This window comes from Podarcis muralis, chromosome 14, assembly GCF_964188315.1.
Source record: "Podarcis muralis chromosome 14, rPodMur119.hap1.1, whole genome shotgun sequence".
Lineage (NCBI taxonomy): Eukaryota > Metazoa > Chordata > Lepidosauria > Squamata > Lacertidae > Podarcis > Podarcis muralis.
This window is the reverse complement of record NC_135668.1, coordinates 28,849,512-28,866,852: the sequence shown is the minus strand read 5'-3', so window position 1 is coordinate 28,866,852 and position 17,341 is coordinate 28,849,512. Positions and strand designations below refer to the sequence as shown.

Below are 17,341 nucleotides of genomic sequence, written 5' to 3'. Positions count from 1 at the left end.
GGGGCAGAATAATGCCCTGGCACTATGACGGCGGTACTGAAAAGAATTGCACTGGCTGCCAATTAAATCACTGGGCTAAGGAGACTTGAAAGATGACCTCTCCCCTTGCTGCAACCAACTGGTCACTATGCTCTGCAAGAGAGGGCTTGCTGCAGATACCACCTCACCAGGTAATCCTTTCTGCGACCCTTTGGAACTCCCTCCCACTACAGTGCGTAAATCAGACAGGCGCTGTCTCTCTTGCCTTATCTGTGCTCCCTCTTCCAGCAAGCCTTCTAAGTGGACACTTTAAAAAATCACTGCCTGCATCTATATAGGATGCCTTCAATTAAGAAACTCCTGGCTCAGAGCACCAGAGCGGCTCAGCGAGAACTGGCTCCTCCAAGCCTCTTTGGGGTCTTGGAAAGGGGAGGGTCCTTCCCACCGCCTGCTGCTCCTTTTAGCTGGAGGTGCTGGCAGGGATTGAACCAGGGACCCTCTGGACGCCCAAGGCAGTTGCCCCTCCATCCAGCGAGCTGCGCCTGGCCAGCCCTCTTCCTCTCTCTGTCATCAGGAAACCTCGCAGGATTGCTGCTAGGAGACAGAAATGCCAGGCTGCCCCGCTGGGAGAGGAGCGAGATGAAAAGCCAGCATCTAAAACCACAAAAGGGAAATGCAATCCCACGAAATCACCACTTTGGGTCCCCCCCCCCCGCACCCCTTACCTGCGTTTGGAGGAGTTTCGGCTAATTTTGCTCTGCAGTTTCCCCATGATCTCAAAGGCACTCGCCGGACGAAAGCGCTTAGCCTGGCAGAAGGACAGGGAAGGAATTAAAGGAAAGAACTTAGTGCCTTATGTTTACACACATCTCAGCAGCTTCTGATCAAGCCCCTCTCATCTGCTGGCCACCTTCCCAGCCTCCTCCCGCCTCTTAGCTCCAGAAGTATGCCAGTGCAGATGCCAAACCTGTGACAGCATTGCTCTTATCTTCCATTGTTGCTGTTAGGGGGGGGAAATGCTATAAATCAGCAGGAAACGCAGGCCGATGTAAAATTAAAAATAAGGAGTATATATAGAAAAGCTATCACATCCATTATAGTTGGCTTAGGGCTGGTCCACCATTCATGCCTATCCCTTGATGGGTTCAGGACTGTGCTGTTCCCTCGGGTAAGGGACACATCATCATCATCATCATTATCATTCTCACCATCATATTTATTTATACATACATACATACCCCACACATCTGGCTGGGTTTCCCCAGCACTAATAACAACAACAATAACAACAATAATAATAAAGCGATAAAACATCAAACATTAAAAACTTCCCTAAACAAGGCTGCCTTCAGATGTCTTCTAAAGGTTTGGTAGTTATTTTTCTCTTTGACATCTGGTAGAAGGGCGTTCCACAGGGCAGGTACCACTACCAAGAAGGCCCTCTGCCTGGTTCCCTGTAACCTCACTTCTTGCAGTGAGGGAACCACCAGAAGGCCCCCAGAGCTGGACCTCAGTGTCCGGGCTGAACGATGGGGGTGGAGACGATCCTTCAGGTATACAGCAGAGAGTGGGGAGACTCCAGATCTTCCAGGGGCACACCATGCCTGGCTAAGGGGACAAAGAAAGCACTGACTCCTGTCCGGTCTGCAGAATGATAGCTTTGTCAGTAAAGCATGAGACTTTTCATCTCAGGGCATTGGGTTTGAGCCCCATGTTGGGCAAAAAGTTCCTGCATTGCAGCGGATTTGGCTAGATGACCCTCAGGGTCCCTTCCAACGAAACCATTCTACAATTCTGTGATTAATATTTTTCTGGTTTTTCGAGCAACATATTCACATCCCGAGAGCTTTCTTGCAAGGTCATTTTGTGGAGACAATGCGCAAAAAGAATTTAGGCATTCTTCAGCAGAACAGCCAACTTCTACTTCTTTTTTGGCAATCACTGAGTAAGATTGTCTTCCATAAACATGGTTTTAACAGTGAGTCCTTAAGTGACTGTGGAGGCCAATTCTGGATCCACACGTCCTTCCACAGTGGGGACATTGGTTTCCGCGCGGGAGTTGATCACAGTGTGGATTACAACACTTGTGACTATTGACTCCACAACTTCAAGACTGTCAAAAGAGATACCACACAAAATTAATCAATTTGAGTCATGCGACTCAAATTGGGTCGACCGGACCTATTTTTTTAAAAGCGACATGGACTCAAGTCGCTTCTGGGGCCCCTTCGGATCTGCTAAGCCCACCTGGCTCTGGTCCAGCCCCTCACCCCACCCTGCTGGGTGCAGAGACCCTCCCCACTGGTGAGTTTCCCACCTTCGCAGCTGGGTGGTCTGGCTGGGGGCTCCTGGAGCTTCCGGGGGTCAGTGTCTAAATTGAGAAGTGTGGCTGGGCAGATTGGTGGGGCTAAGTTCCCCTAGGAAGCCCCTCAAGCCTGAAAGCCATTAAATCTCTCCTGCCCAATTCGAAGAGGCCTCCTGTGGTTACTCAGTAATAACACGGGGAACATACTCTGTCCATGCTCAGAGGCACATGCCAGAGAAAGTTTAGCCTGCTTAATTTATGAATGTCAGGGCACTGTGAAATGCTCAGGAACAATAATAAAACCATAGTATTAGTAGTAGTACTACTACTAGTAGGGCTATTCATTAATTAATAGTGCTTCTGTGGCACAAAATCAGTTGCAAAGCCCCGTCTCCGGAGCGGTTCCCTCCCTGGTGAGGAGCTTTGACTGGGATTAGCAGGGAGATGATCCTCAACCCAGGACAATATTGAGACACAGGCAGCGGTTCTTGCCTTAAGATAAACGAATTGGTAGGTGATACACTTGCAGGGGAGAGTGATGGAGACTCTTCACATGCTCAGAGAGACCCTCGGTCCATTGTTCCTGGAGATTTCCCCCCCCCCCCCAAACCACTGGAGCAGGTTCCATTTTCTCAAAAGCCAAATGCACGTGTACAGTGGAGGGTTTGTTCTAGCGCTGGAGAGAGCGGGTGGCGCTTTGCACATGCTCGGACCCCTCTTGTTAGTCTGCCTGCTTCCCCAACCCCTCCCGTCCTAACTCGACTCCGGGAGCTGAGTTCTAGTCTAGCCCATGGCAGTTCAGCACCTGAGCCACACGAGCCGGCGGGAGTGTGGCCGTTATTCCTTGGAACTGCTTTGCCGGGTCGAGCCAAGCCGCTTGGTGCCTTCCTGCCCCCTCGCCGCCGCCTCTCCGCACCCGTCGAACAGCCAGCTAGCTCCTTAGCAGCAAGCGGATATTGCGCCGGTAGACTGCCCCTGCCCGTGGAGGCTCTGGGCGGATAGAGGCGGAAGGGGCGCTCCCTGTCGCTGCTGCTTGCTGCTGCTGCGGGCGGGGCGTCCCCAGGGCAGGGAGGCTCCGACGGCGCGGCCCGCCCACCTGAGCCGCAGCCGCAACAGGTGCCTGGCCCGGCGCGCCCTCCGTCCTTCCTCCCTCTCCGCCATGGCTCAGGCGCCGGGAGCGGGGGAACGCCGCCACCTCGGGGAGACCCCAAGCCCCGGTGAGGGGCGCCCCCAAGCTGGAGGCGTCTGCCCGGAGCACGCCCTGGACCTGTCTTGGTTCTGTTGCACCGAGAGGCGGCTCGTCTGCGCCCAGTGCCCCGTCCAGGGCGGCTGCCGGGACCACCGGGTGCGCCCGTTGGCCGAGGAGGCAGCCGAGAGGAGGGTGAGCCTCGACGGGGAGGGCGCTGCTGGGGATGGGGCGGCTCTATTAGGGGTAATGTGGTAAAGCTCTCTCCCTCTCCACACACATCCCCAGTAGAATTTCCCTGCCGGGTATTTGTAGAATTATTAAGAGTGCATCTGAGCATATGCAAAGTGCACTCCCTTTGCATTGCATCACCACCTCCCAAATGTAAGCAAATGGGGATTTTGGGCATGCAGGAAGAGGCCCAGGGACACCATTTCAGAGCTTTGAGCCCCAGTGGAGTTTTGTATTTTAGAGCTGGTGCCAGCCTGGTTTCCAGTGTAAAGTTGGCTAAGAAACTCCTTCCTGGAACTCCCCAGTCCTGTTTTGGGGTGAGCTGGGCGGGGGATGCACTCTGCACATGCTCAGAGGCATAGTTTATTCCCATTCACACTGAAAGCACCAATATATGGGGAGGGAGGAGATTTCAGCATCCTGCTTTACTCATTTTTTTTTATTTGTTTCAGAACAAAATAGTGGACGAGTGTGAAAAGCTTCAGCTCCAGAGTGCCACAATTGCCAAATTTGCCACAGAGGTGTTGCCAGAGAAGAAGAAGCGTGTTGTGGTAATAATGTGGTCTGGGGAGAATTTGCGGCTGAATTATTAACCCCCTAGTTCACATAACTTTGGGGTCTCCTGCCCCATCCATAACAGCCTCCCCCAACTTGGAGTTCCCAGATATTCCTGGACTACAGCCTCCATCACCCACAGCCAGCAGTGAGCTACATCAGGGATGATGTGGGTTGTAGTCCAGGAACATCGGAGGACCCAAGGTTGGCAGAGGCTGCTGTGTGATATCCCCCTCTGGTCCAGGAGCCATTTTTCACAGGTGCAATCTGGTGGGGCTCTTGTGCCTTTCGCAACCGCTGAACAGGCAGAAATACACTAGGTCTAGCTCGACCCTCTGCCTGTTGGATTTCCGTCTGTGAACTGCACCTGCTGGATTGTTTCATGTGTTGGGTATTCTGCTTATGACCCTTGTTTGTGAGGTCTGCACTGGCTATCAATCAGGACACGTTGAAGGCTTTGGTGCTAACAGGCTCTATACAGGTCAGGATCAGAATAGTTGAAATACAGGTGATCTGTGAGAAAGTTCCTCCTTCAAGTTCGTCTGCCCCCACCCCCCAAAAAAAACTCCAGTTACCTGCTGTGCAGTGACTCAGAGTAGCGCTTTCGGTGTAGCTGTCCCGTTCTGTGAAACAGCATTCCTGTTGAGATACGCCAGCTCTCTGCGCTTTCCGGAAACCATGGGAGATATTTTCGCTCCAACTGGCTTTTCCTGCTGGACGAAACAGTCTCTCTGTCTCAGGTGTTCGTACTGAGTTTGTTTTAAAACCCATTTTCTTCCTCTGCGTGTGTGGCGGGGTGTGTGTGTGTGTGTGTGTGTGTGTGTGTGTGTGTGTGTACTGTTTTAAATGTCAATGAGTTGCCTTGAGACATAGTCTTGGATATTATTGGAATTATTATTTAATGTGGTGCAGCTGTTAAAAGGCTTGGCAGCCCTGCTAGGAAAAAGGTAGCAACTGTCTCAGGCAGATACAACCTGTCCCTAACCTTGGTTAACAGGTGGGACTTGGAGAGTTGAGGGGGGGGGGTCTCTTCTTGGGGAGCCCCCTCCTACCCTGTGACTGTGACTTAGGGGATGAAACCTGCCTCTGGCATGGGGACCAGATGATTCGGGGTATATGTGGGGCAGGAATTTATGTTTGATTTCTGCCGGAGCCTGGAGACAATGAAGCAGGTGAAGTCCGAAGTTGGCAGCTTTCCGCCCTCAAACAGGAATCTGTGGGGGGCTCCTTGTCCCGTTTTGGGGGTGGGGGGTGTCACCCAGCCAAAGCTGGTTGGTGGGATTCCCCTTGCTGTCCTCGTGGACCTTGCTTGGCTCTTAAGCTCAAGAGCAGATGCAGGAATCCTTAACAGCAGGGCTAGACCAAGACATTTTATGGCCCCTGAGGCGAACTGCAAAATGACGCCCCCCCCACCAGAGAAGAAAGGGGGAGTGAAATTCTACGTCATGAACCATGGAGAAGTGGTTGCTAAAATTACTGGATTTAGCTGAGATGGCGAAGTCTACAATTTTTAATCAGAGAAAAGTCCTTGTCAACATTTACTAAAGACTCAAAACGTCTTACAGACTTTTTGCATGAAAAAGAGCTCATGATATTTGGTTTTGAAGATTGACTATGTAACGTTGGTTTGTAGAAAGTGGATTTGTTGGGTGTAATCTTGGAGTGGATATGTTGAATATTTTTCATATATAGATGACAGATGAAGATTCGGAAGTTCTCTTTTTTTCTTTTCCCCAGGCCTTTCCCTCCCTTTTCCCTTTCTCCTTTCTCTGTCTTCCTGTCTGTTTCTCTGTGTTTTTATTTAGATTACCGTATTTTTCGCTCTATAAGATGCACCAGACCATAAAACGCACCTAGAAACACACAAGGGGGGGGGGATTCCGAATCCCAGAAGCCAGCAATCCCGCTGGCTGTCCTGGCTTATGGGATAGCCGCACGCAGCCTCTTCCGGTCAAGGGGAGCCCCCAAGAGCCGCGCTCCCTTTAAAGAGCACGCGGAGTGTGTGTGAGGCTCTTGGGGGCTTTTCCCCGAGGAAGGACAGCCCTTCTCCCTCCTCGGGGAAAAGCCCCCAAGAGCCGCACACACGCTCCATGCGGCTCTTTAAAGGGAGCGCAGAGCAGAGCCTCCCGCCTGCATTCGCCCCATAAGATGCACACACACTCCCCCTTACTTTTTAGGAGGGGAAAAGTGCGTCTTATAGAGCGAAAAATACAGTAGCTTTTTGGTACAAAGATATTTGATATTAATTTTTTTAAATCTGCTGCCCCTGTGGATCTTGCCGCCTGAGGTGGCCGCTCCACCTTGCCTCATGAGTGAGCCGGCCCTTAGCAGTGAACAAAGGCAGGGCTCATCTTCTTCTGTATGTTTGAAATGCGTCACTGAACCACCGGCAGGCTTACAAAAAGGAAAGCAGTTCCTGCAGCCCATTGTCTCTGCATAACCACAGCCTTTGTGGCCTATGACTCCCTTGTGGGAAGTTTCGTTTTCGGGGAGCTCTGCCCTGATGCTCTCCACCCCATTTTGGTCCATGGGAAAGTCTGTCTGGCATAACATGCAGACATTTCCCAGGTCCCATCCCCAACGGCATCTCCAGTTTAAAAGTGGGGTGTCAGAAAGCAGGTGGTTGGGAAAGACCCAGTCCAAAGAGAAGACCTGCTACAGCTCAGTCAGTAGAGCATGAGGCACTTAATCTCAGGGTTGTGGGTCCGAGTCCCACATTGGGCCAAAGATTACTACATTGCATGGGTTGGACTAGATGACCCGCTTGGTCCCTTAAAGGTAAAGGGACCCCTGACCATTAGGTCTAGTCGTGGCCGACTCTGGGGTTGCGGCGCTCATCTCGCTTTATTGGCCGAGGGAGCCGGCCTACAGCTTCCAGGTCATGTGGCCAGCATGACTAAGCTGCTTCTGGCGAACCAGAGCAGCGCACAGAAATGCCGTTTACCTTCCCGCCAGAGCAGTACCTATTTATCTACTTGCACTTTGATGTGCTTTTGAACTGCTAGGTTGGCAGGAGCAGGGACCGAGCAACGGTAGCTCACCCCATCACGGGGATTTGAACCACCAACCTTCTGATCGGCAAGTCCTAGGCTCTGTGGTTTAACCCACAGCGCCACCCGCGTCCCTTGCTTGGTCCCTTACAACGCTACAATTCTATGATTGATGATGATGGGAATTGTAGTGCTGCTCCCCACACAGGGCTTGGGTGGGCTGGTGTCCCAACCTTGTGTCGTGCAGCTTCCCATTTCACCTTGTCCTTCTTTCTCAGACTGTGGCCAGCAGTGCCCGGGAGGTCCTGATCCAGCGCCTGAACCTTGTGAGGAGCGTGTGTGAGAGCGAGGAGCAGCGGCTGCTGGATGTGGCCCACTCAGAGGAGGAGCGTGCCCACCAGAACATCCTCACCCAGCAGGTCCACTGGAACGAATCACTACGGAAACTGGACGCCCTCCGGACTTACATGGTGACCATGATCACCAGCACAGATGATGGTGGCCTGGTGGTAAGCATTGGTGATCAGTCCCAAGTGAGGCTCACCGTCACCTCGCAGTTTGCATGTGATCGGTTTATGGGTTTATCTCTCACTTATGGCAAGCTGTGAAACGGACAGAGATATAAATGTTTATCCTCCATTCTTTGGCTCGTAGTCGAGAGGTACAAGCAACTCATGAATTTTGGGAAGCTCCAACAAAATGACAATTGCACAAGCATGCCCTTAAAAATGCAGTATCAAAGCAGAAATCAATTTTAAAGCCTGTTTATTTATTTTAAAGATTGCGTTGAATTATAAAAGGTGAAAGAGCTTAACAAATGCATACCTCCAAAAATAAATATTTCCCCAGAGAAGATTTCAACAGCGATAGGGTTAAACCTTGGATGCCCATCAAAAAGTCCCTTCCCGCTTTTTTGTTTATTTGGTTTATTTCATAAATAAAATGATTGCAAAAACAGCCTCAAAGCAGTTTACAAAAGCATGAAGATCGAGGGGGGGGAAAGACCAAAATAGTTTCTGACAGTGATTTCAGGCTATGGGAGTAGGATGAAACTGAAGGGTGACACACACACATACCCTGGGTCGGTTGTATGTGATTTCCCCCATGGCAGCTTCAGTTGGCTACACTTAACCCACCTACCATATCCACATGAACCAAGGTTGGCTGTGAAGTGCTTTTAAAATCTGGTTCTAGACCTTGGTTAAGAGCAAGCCCTGCTTCACCTTATCCATGGTTAGCACGGCATGATGGCCAACCATAGCTAAGGCCAGTGGTGGCTGATGCCTGACAGAAATGGAAGGGCAGAAAGCAGGGAGCCACACAGTGGGCGGAGCCAGAGTTAACAGTAGGTGGAGCCAGAGCCAGAAGGAGGAGGAGCCAGCTCGCTCTAGTTTTGCCCCCTCCCCTCCATCCTTCTGTTCCCTGCTGAGGTCCGAAGAATCAGCACAAAGGCAGAGAAGGGAGCTGGCAGGCAGGGCCCCTGCCACCCACTGCTAGACTGGATGGGAGAAAGAAGACAGGCAGGCAGGGGCTGGCGGACAGGCTGAGGTTGGCAGGGCAGCCCCCGAGTCTGGCTATGGGAAAAGTGGGCGGGGTGGGTGGAAGAAGTGAAGTCATCTGTGGTTAAGGAAAGGGCAATCATAATCAGTCTCTGGCTTCCTGCCTGCTTATATTGAAACTCGTCTTGAGATTGTGGTCAAATTGCAAGAGCTAAAAATAAAGCAAAAATGTCATGCTGGGCTTTTCTTAAAAAATTAAAAAGCTGCCATGCTTCAGTTTTTTTAAAAAAAAAACATTTTTATTGAGTTTTACATCATTTTTAACATAATCACAACTAACAATATAATCACAAAATAAATTTATTTTGTGCCATGCTTCAGTTTATCGGAAGCTACTTTGTACAGTCAAACCTCGGCTCCCAAAGGCCTCCGTTTTGGAATGTTTCGACTCCCGAATGCCGAAAACTCAGAAGTAAACGCTTCACTTTTTGAACGTTTTTTGGGAGCCGAACGTGCAATGTGGCTTCCACTTGAGTGCAGGAAGCTCCTGCAACCAATCAGAAGCTGCGCCTCGGTTGCTGAACATTTCGGAAGCCAAACAGGCTTCCAGAATGGATTAAGTTCAACAACCGAGGTTTGACTGTACCAGGCCAGGCTTTGTGTCTGTTGAACCCAGTCAGGTGGGCTCTGTCTGGTAGCCCTTCTCTAGGGTCTCTCAGGCCAAGGAGGCTCTTTCCCCTGCCCACCCTCAACTTGAGCCCCCCCCTTTTCACTGAAGGGACCCTAGAGCTGAGCCAGGGTCCCTTTCCACTCTTTCCCTGGGGTTCCCATCCATGGCTTCCAATGGACTTCCATCTATTTAGCAGTGGTAATTTTCTGTTTTCATAGAGGTCTTTTTGGTAACTTTCTCTCTCTCTCTCTTTGTGTCTAGCAGGCAGAGGAGGAAATCTTTGAGAGGTGAGTGAAGACATCTTTGATTCCTACTTCTACCTCCCCCCACCTCAAAAAAAGCAATAAACAGGAGCATAGGAACATGGCAACAGGCCTGAGGAGCCTGACCAAAGGGCTTCATCCAGTCTCAACAAAATATTAACATCACAATAAAACGTCAACCATTAAAAACTTCCCTGTACAGGACTACCTTCAGATGCCTTCTAAAATTCATATAGTTATTTATCTTATTGACATCTGATGGGAAGACATTCTGCTGGGCAGACACCACTACCGAGAAGGCCCTTTGCCTGGTTTCCTGTAACTGGCCTTTTATTCCTACTTTCTGCTTCTTGTTCTTTAACTAACTGCCGAGATGTAAGATCTGTCCTCCTGTTTCAGGACAGCTGTTTGCTCAGGCCCCTCTGGTGGTTTTGATACCGCTGTCTAGATTCCCACCGACACTCTGAAATAACTCTAAAGGGGAGTCAGACACGACTTACTTGTGCAGAAGCCATGCTGATTTACCTTCAGCAAGACCTGTTCTTCCCTATGCTTCCTAATGCTTCCGCTGATGATGATACCTAACTGGTATCAACTGGCCTGCACTTTTTTGGATATCTTTAAAAGAAATGTTTTATATTGTTAGGCTCAACAGCAGTTTCACACACTGAGTTGTTGAAGAACTCTTCAGATGGAATCTGTCTAGATTGAATAATTTGTTTTTAATTTGTCTAGGATGTCCTCTCTTATATCTCTCTGCCTTTCTGCTATCTCAATATCCTCCTCTGCCAGCCTTTTAATTCCCTTCCTACCCAGTGGGTCAACTGCCTCCCTAGTGGGCTTTCTGCTTCTGATGTGTTTTTCTAAAATGCTGTAAATGTATTTTGTGCTATTAGAAGCACATTCCTCATTGCCTCCTTCCAGTGTGTGTGTGTGTGCAAGTTTGTGTTTCTTTCTGTTCTACTCCTTTGTCCACAGGCCTGGTGGGAAAGCTATTGTTTGCCTCCTTTCTGTTCTTATTTTTATCATGTTTTGTGTTTTTTATATTGTAATTACGGTATATGATGTGAACCACCCTGAGATCTATGGGTAGAAGGCAGTCTACAAATTTAATAAATAAAATAAAAATAAATGCAGTGGTACCTCGGGTTAAATACTTAATTCATTCCAAAGGTCTGTTCTTAGCCTGAAACTGTTCTTAACCTGAAGCACCACTTTAGCTAATGGGGCCTCCTGCTGCCGCCGCGCCGCCGGAGCACGATTTCTGTTCTCACCCTGAAGCAAAGTTCTTAACCCGAGGTACCATTTCTGGGTTAGCGGAGTCTGTAACCTGAAGTGTATGTAACCCAAGGTACCACTGTACCCTAAAGAGCTAAGGATACTGATATATATCGTGCGTAACAGTGTATTTTACTGGGAATGAATTGAAAAGTGGTACGTTAAAACTGACCCCAGTTGCTTCTGTTTTGTTGGTTTAGGACAGAGGAAGCTGAAGGAATCCTGAAGCCCCAGGAGTCAGAAAAGCTGGACTTTAACCCATGGTGCCTCCAGAGTCCATTAGTGAGCCGGCTATGGGCCTTAGCTGTTCTCTGTCGGGCCTCAGGTCAGTGTCTTTTCCTTGTGGAGTGGGGGTCATTATCCAGGCCACCTCCACCTGCCTTCCAGGTTTGCTTTTGCTGCCTTTCAGTCGGCTATGTTCTCAACACCTTTCTGCCGAGTGTGTGGTGACCGGTTTGTTTCTCCACCCAGAACAGATGAAGTCCACGTGGATGAGAAAACAGTCAGCCCCCTCTTGCAGCTCTCGGAGGACAAGAGAACGCTGACCTTCAGCCCCAAGAAAAACAGCAGGCCCGACCCCGGTGGCCCGGCACGGTTTGACCACTGGCCCAACGCCTTGGCCGAAGAATCGTTCTGTTCGGGGGTCCATGCCTGGAGAGTCCGGGTGGCCAAAAGCGGTGCTTACAAGCTGGGCATCTCCTATGGCTCCCTGGAGCGCAAGGGGGCTGGGCCCGAAGCCCGCCTGGGTTGCAACGCTTCCTCCTGGGTTTTCTCCCGCTATGGCACCGAGTTCCAGTTTTCCCACAACGGTCGACACCAGGCAGTGGAGATGCTCAAGTGCCCAGTTGAGATTGGAGTCTTGGTGGACTTGGATGCTGGAGAGGTGCTGTTTTTTGACCCGGATTCCTGCGCCATTCTGCACATGCACCACGAAGCCTTCGCTGGCCCCATCTACCCAGCCTTGGCCGTGGCAGATCAGAGCCTCTCTCTGATGTGAGGAGAGTCAACACTGCAAGGTTGCAGTCATCTTCACCAAGGTTGTTGTTTCCTAAAGCTGAGCAGGGCTGGATCACCTTATATTCCAGCAAGATGAGCACTGTGGTTCTGGCAGGACGATGCCAACTTATGCCAGGAAGCGAGAGGGCTTTGCTCTGTGGCAACTCACGGGCTGTCTCTGGCTCTGCGTTCAGAGCGGATGGGAGCTGCAGTTTGCAGCTAAGTATCTTACCAGAGGAGGCCATGAAGGAGTCAGTGACAGGGGCTGAAAGGCTTGGCTTGGCTTGGGAGGGACATTCCACCTGCTCCAAGATGGCCATTCTCACTGTTATTTAGCCTTAGCACTGTGCCACCACAAATCCAGTCAGAAAAGACAATTGTACTGTACTAGTCCCTGAGGGGAAAGGGACAGCGCCGGCGATTAAAAAAACTTATCTGACTAGGAAAAGAGGATTCTGCAACTTGTGCAAATTACACAATGGGTGGGGCATGTTGCTGTTTTTTTGTCATCACCGAATGTTATAATTATGAATGTAAAGCTACTGTTTAAATACTAGAATTGTAAATTTAAAGCTGCATAATTTAAAGCTACTGTTTTGCACATTCCCCCCCCCCCCCCCATTTTTGCTGGGAACCTGAGTCCAGTTTGCTAAGAATCTCATTCAGTCTTCCTCCAACTGACACCAGCACGTTCCGTGATTTTGGCAACCCCGTTCTCTTCCCACATACTTTCTAGCATACCTTTGTGCCCATGAGGGGTAGAAACTTGTTTTTCTTCTTAAAATGTGTTATTCTCAGGAAGCTGAACCATGCAGAATGTTGCATAGGATTCTTGTTTTTCTGTCAGACTGTGGCAAACACACAGCACGGGGCAATAAAATGGGAGATCCTAGAATACTGTAATAGAAGGGTAGAATTTGAAAGGGACCCAATGGTCATCTAGTCCAACCCCCAGCAATACAAGAATCACAACTAAAGCATCCGTCAGTCTTTCTCTACTGCATCACATAACAGAAATAAGCTGCCTTTTAAAAAGCACCCAGGCCTCCAGGTTCACATTTCATTTGTTCCCAAGCCTATATAACAGGGGCACAAGGATATGCATTCTAACAGCCTTTTTATTTATTTTTAAAAGGCACATACAAACAAAAGTATATAGATAAACAACCAAATACTTTAGGCATTTAAGCCAGGGACGTTTTATTTTCTGTTTGTTATGAAATTGTGCTAAATGATTTAAGCTCAAATTTTTAAACTTGGGAGAGGTCCACTTTTGGGCCACAAACTGACTCAAAAGTAATTACATGCATAAATAACTCATGGGTATCAGGGGGCGGGCCCAGGATCTTTCTCCCCAATCCTGCTACCTCCTTTCTTTTTATTTATTTTAAAAATTAAATTAGATTATTAATTTAATTATTACTATTTTTAATGTAGAAGAACATAAAATGTTTCCTCCCTCTCTCACCTTCCACCTGCCAACTGAAGTGCTACAGTCTAGGAGGGACACCAGGTGTGATTTAGCTGAACCCGGACAAAACTCCTCCTCTTAGCCCTTCTCTATAAGGGACGGGAGGTGCATCAGTGATGGTAGGATGTGGGCATTGGGCACTTCCGCATCCTTCTTGAGAGGCTGGCAACCTGATTTATACAGAAAACTGTGCATCCCTGCCTCTCTCGCTGCCTTGTAGTCGTTCACGTAGTCGTCCCCCACGTGAGCTGCCAGCTGAGGAGACACCCCTGCGATGCGGAGTGCCTCCAGGAAAATCCGCTTGTCCGGCTTGGCAAACCCCACTTCTTCCGAGGTCAGGACAAAGTCGAAGTGCTGGCGGAGGCCACAGCGGGTCAGCACTTCCTGCAGCCTCTGGTCAAAGTTGGAGATGACGGCCATGGGGACCCCCATCCTCTGGCACCGCTGCAGAGTGTCCCTGGCGCCCGGGAGCAACTCCCAGTTGCGGGCGCTGCTGTAATCCCTGTAGAGTTTTTCTGCAATGGGCCGGATGGTCTCCTCGCCGTGGACACCAGAGAGCCGGAACGTCTCCATGACAACATCCATCCACCACTGCTTGGAGCTGAGGCCTCTGTCTGAGCCATAGTTGGGGAAATGCAGGCTTTGGGCCCTGTAGGCTTGGCGGAAAGACTGGGTGAGGGCTTCGGCCTGCACCTGGACGCCACAGGCCCGGGCCTCAGCAGAGTAGCTCTCGCCCACGGGGACACGGAGGCGAAGGAGGGTGTCCTTCACGTCCCACGTCAAGAGCCGAAGCTTCAGCATGCTGTCAGCGCTAGCCTTGAAAGAGAGGGGAACGAGAGAGGGGAACTAGGCGTCAACACGTATTATCACGGGCAAAATCTTGACTGGCGCAGTTTGGTTTATGGCCTCCCAACGCAAGTAAGGTCTCGAGAGGGAAACCCAGCAGCCTCCAGCCAGCATGACCTTGCAAGCTCTGTCCTGGCAGGTCTGCAAACTGGTTTCTGTCTCCAAGCTCTGGCAGAGGAGGCCCTTCTTCCGGCAGGAAAATCTTGTCACCTGCCAATCCGGCTGCCCTGCAAGGGGGACTTTCACTTGGAGGGGTGGGCTTGCTGCTCGGACGTCCAAGGCCGGAGAATGAAAATGAGAGCGGCCACCTTTGACCAGCGTGCTTTCAGGAGGCAGAATTAGCAACAGGTTAATGACTAATCCCGGACGGTCGCAGATGATTTGCTGTAAAGCAGCGGCTGAAGGAGGGAGACTTTTGAGTGCTTTCAACTGTTTTCATTGTGCTTTTCTGCCAAGGCTTCCAACATGGCCCACACTTAAAAAAGAAATAAATCACCAACTGATGAAACACTAATGAAGTTACAAAAGCCTGAAACAATGAAAGCAGAGAGGGCAGGAACATAACTTTGGCTGCGTACCCTGATCAGACCTTTACAAGGAGCATCTGAAATACACTCTTCAAGAAATGGCCAGGCAGGGTGAGGTGGGGAGTGGGAGAGACCCACCTAAAATCCAGCACGTTCTCAGCCTGAGAATTTGCTTTTGGTGCCAGAATCGAGCTCACAAGCCTTTCACACAAAAATGCACTCCTAGATATGGCCAGCGGCTGGACGGGGTGGGGGTGGCGGGAGGATACTTGATATTTGCAAGCTTAAAAAAATGAGTTCAGGTGTGTGTCCAGAAACCCACAATTGCAGATCCGCTGCCAAACAAAACTCTACCAGCAGATCCCTTTCTTTTTTCTGCTGCCCATTTCCCCTGCTTTAAGACTCTCACACACAACCTGTGCCCCCCCCCCCCCGGTTGCCTGGTGCCTGACCGCCCCTCTTCCTGCTTGTGAGGCAGCAGGAGTAGAAAAAGGCAGCCAAACCAGTTGGGCAGGAAGGTGAGAGGCAGATGGGGCACAGCAGAGGTGGAACTGGGTGTGGGCATGGCTTGGCTGGCCTTCCAACATGAACACAAAGGGTGATGTTGCACAAGGAACCACCCAGGCCAGCTCCCCTCACCCTCTGGGCACTGCCAGGATCCCTTTCAGGTTGTGCCCTTCCCGTGGCGGGGGTGGGGGTGCAGGATAAGAAGTCATTGGCCACCCTGGCTGGGGGCGAGTGGGCAGTTGGTTTCATGCCTGCCACCCTTCACTGAAGACCTCAAAGCAGAAAGCGCTGGCTGGGGTCATTTAGCTCTCTGGCTTTGCTCTTGGAGTGGATAATTCTCTCTCCACCCTTATCTAGGATTAAAAGGCATTATCTGGAATGCTTGTTATATTCTGCTTCAGAGCCCCAAGAGGCTCTCAAAGCGGCTTACAAAGCTTTTCAACATGTAACGTGGTCTCAGCACCTCAAGCATCCATCCATCTAGATGGGCAGGATGAGTTAGTGGCTAGGCAAGAGGGGCATTCCTGCTCTTACCTCTCCTGGGGATCACACCAGGAACCAACCTCCCTTGGAGGGGATAGGGTGGGCAGGTGGGGGGGGGGTGAGGGAGGCACTGCTGGGGTGGGGGGAGGAGGGGGATGCTGACAGAATCCCCTTCCTGGCAGTGGGTACCAGGGAGTGGGGCTCGGAATCACCTGCCCTCCCTGCTGCCCGTTGTGCCACCTGCCTGGTGTTTGCTGTGGTCTGAGTGCAGTGGTGAGCTGGTAGGTGTGTTGCCTGCTCCAAACAGGGTTGCGCTCCTCCCTCCAAAGGCACAGGTGCGTAGCCGGGGGGGGGGGGTTTCCTGGGTCCACCCTTTGCCACTAGAGGCCCAGGTGGCTATGAGCGCCTTTGGGCCAGCTGTGGTTGGCAAGGCTGCTGCAGATGTTCCTGGACCAGGAAGAAGCCCTTGGCCTATGTCATGCCATCCTGGCACTCTGGAGAGGATTAATGCAATGAGCTCTGTGTGTGTGGACTGGGGGGGGCACTTCCCTTGAACTTAATCCAGAAGGTGCAGCTGGTGAACACTGCAGCATCTGGGTGCAGCCTGGGGCACCATGTAACTTCTCTGCCAGGCAAGCTGCACTGGCTGCCCATTCTAATTTTGCTTTTAGAGCCCTAAACAACTTGGGACTCGTTTACCCCCCCCCCCCCCCGCGCGCAATATATCTGAGAGAGTAACTTCACTCCTCAAGAGGCCATTGCTAAGAGGGAGCATTTGGGACACTGCCAGTTGCTGGGAACCACAGCCTTGCTCTAGTGCCGAGGTCCTGCTTGCTCGATTCCCACATCTGGTTGGCCGCTGTGAAAGTAGGGTACTGGACTAAATGGGCCATCGGCCTGATCCAGCAATATCCTCTGTTGTCCTTATAGAGTGCGATGCGACCAGCCTCTTCTCCAGGTCTCAGCTGCAACCAGACGAGAACCGAGTGTTTTGGAGATCGGAGACATTAAAAACAGTCTTCTCCAAAACTGTGATCCAGCTATTTTCCAAAATAATAACTACAGTTGTCCTCATTGTCTTTGGTTTACAGTGCTTATAAACTTTTGGATTTTATATTTCATCTTATTTTACTGCACGCTACTTTGGCTATTTATTTCCAGGCTTTGCAGCTGCTTTGCAATTAAAAAAACAGAGAGGGGAGGGGCCGTGGCCCAACGTAGCCCTAACTGCTCCCCACACCCAACTTCCTCCTTGCATGGGGCTCTGGTTGCGCGTGTTGGTGGCCGGAGAGGCGCTCCCGGAATCGTGCAGAGCCCAGGCGGGGCAGGGGTGGGGTGGGGAAGGAAGGGAAGACAGAGGCCACCTTACCTCTTCTCCGTAGCTTCATCTGGACTGAGTGCGCAAGCGCAACTCAGGGGGGGAATGCGCGTGCTCAGTAAATGCCTACCGAAGCTATTTACTTTGCCCGCTTTCTGGGGGCTGCACTGGTTGCAGCAGCAACAGCAGGACGGGCGGTGAAGGTCTTTTACAGCGACTCCGCCCCCGGCCACCGCT

The 17,341-nt window shown here is 50.8% G+C and overlaps 3 protein-coding genes across 8 annotated transcripts in view; 1 reads left to right on the top strand and 2 right to left on the bottom strand.

Annotated features, from left to right (window-relative positions):
* Nucleotides 1-3,422, bottom strand: part of WDR31 (WD repeat domain 31) — a 14,997-nt gene extending 11,575 nt beyond the window's left edge. Inside the window, exons 1-3 of one of the 4 annotated variants that reach the window (XM_077919074.1) lie at nt 3,090-3,422; nt 1,446-1,587; nt 705-787 (exon numbers count right to left, since the gene is read on the bottom strand). In XM_077919074.1, coding sequence (XP_077775200.1) covers nt 705-751 — 47 coding nt within the window. In that variant the 5' untranslated portion in view covers nt 752-787; nt 1,446-1,587; nt 3,090-3,422. Of the gene's footprint in view, nt 1-704; nt 1,588-3,089 lie in introns of all 4 variants that reach the window. The other 3 variants (XM_077919076.1, XM_077919073.1, XM_077919075.1) reach the window with 3 other exon arrangements.
* Nucleotides 3,386-12,544, top strand: BSPRY (B-box and SPRY domain containing). Of its 2 annotated transcripts, none has more exons than XM_028705692.2 (6): nt 3,386-3,665; nt 4,154-4,252; nt 7,525-7,755; nt 9,680-9,702; nt 11,157-11,281; nt 11,433-12,544. In XM_028705692.2, the coding sequence occupies exons 1-6, from the start codon at nt 3,444-3,446 to the stop codon at nt 11,951-11,953; spliced, it is 1,221 nt and encodes a 406-aa protein (XP_028561525.2). In that variant the 5' UTR covers nt 3,386-3,443; the 3' UTR covers nt 11,954-12,544. The 2 variants fall into 2 exon arrangements, with proteins under 2 accessions (XP_028561525.2, XP_028561524.2); XM_028705691.2 differs by having other exon boundaries at nt 3,388-3,665; nt 9,677-9,702.
* On the bottom strand, nt 7,995-17,178 carry HDHD3 (haloacid dehalogenase like hydrolase domain containing 3). Of its 2 annotated transcripts, none has more exons than XR_013390701.1 (2): nt 11,129-14,766; nt 7,995-8,956 (listed from the first exon to the last, which is right to left on the bottom strand). XR_013390701.1 is itself a non-coding variant. In XM_077919077.1 (2 exons), the coding sequence occupies exon 2, from the start codon at nt 14,222-14,224 to the stop codon at nt 13,502-13,504; it is 723 nt and encodes a 240-aa protein (XP_077775203.1). In that variant the 5' UTR covers nt 14,225-14,744; nt 17,156-17,178; the 3' UTR covers nt 7,995-13,501. The 2 variants fall into 2 exon arrangements, 1 of the variants encoding a protein (XP_077775203.1); XM_077919077.1 differs by adding an exon at nt 17,156-17,178 and having other exon boundaries at nt 7,995-14,744.
* Nucleotides 17,179-17,341: the final 163 nt, after the last annotated feature.

Bases quoted from the DNA above. Each gene is read 5' to 3' on its own strand.
- BSPRY (XM_028705691.2), top strand. From the start codon at position 3,444: ATGGCTCAGGCGCCGGGAGCGGGGGAACGCCGCCACCTCGGGGAGACC. The intron at 4,253-7,524 runs GTAATAATGTGG...CTTCTTTCTCAG, and splicing joins AGAAGAAGAAGCGTGTTGTG to ACTGTGGCCAGCAGTGCCCG. The intron at 7,756-9,676 runs GTAAGCATTGGT...CTTTGTGTCTAG, and splicing joins CAGATGATGGTGGCCTGGTG to CAGGCAGAGGAGGAAATCTT.
- HDHD3 (XM_077919077.1), bottom strand. From the start codon at position 14,224: ATGCTGAAGCTTCGGCTCTTGACGTGGGACGTGAAGGACACCCTCCTT.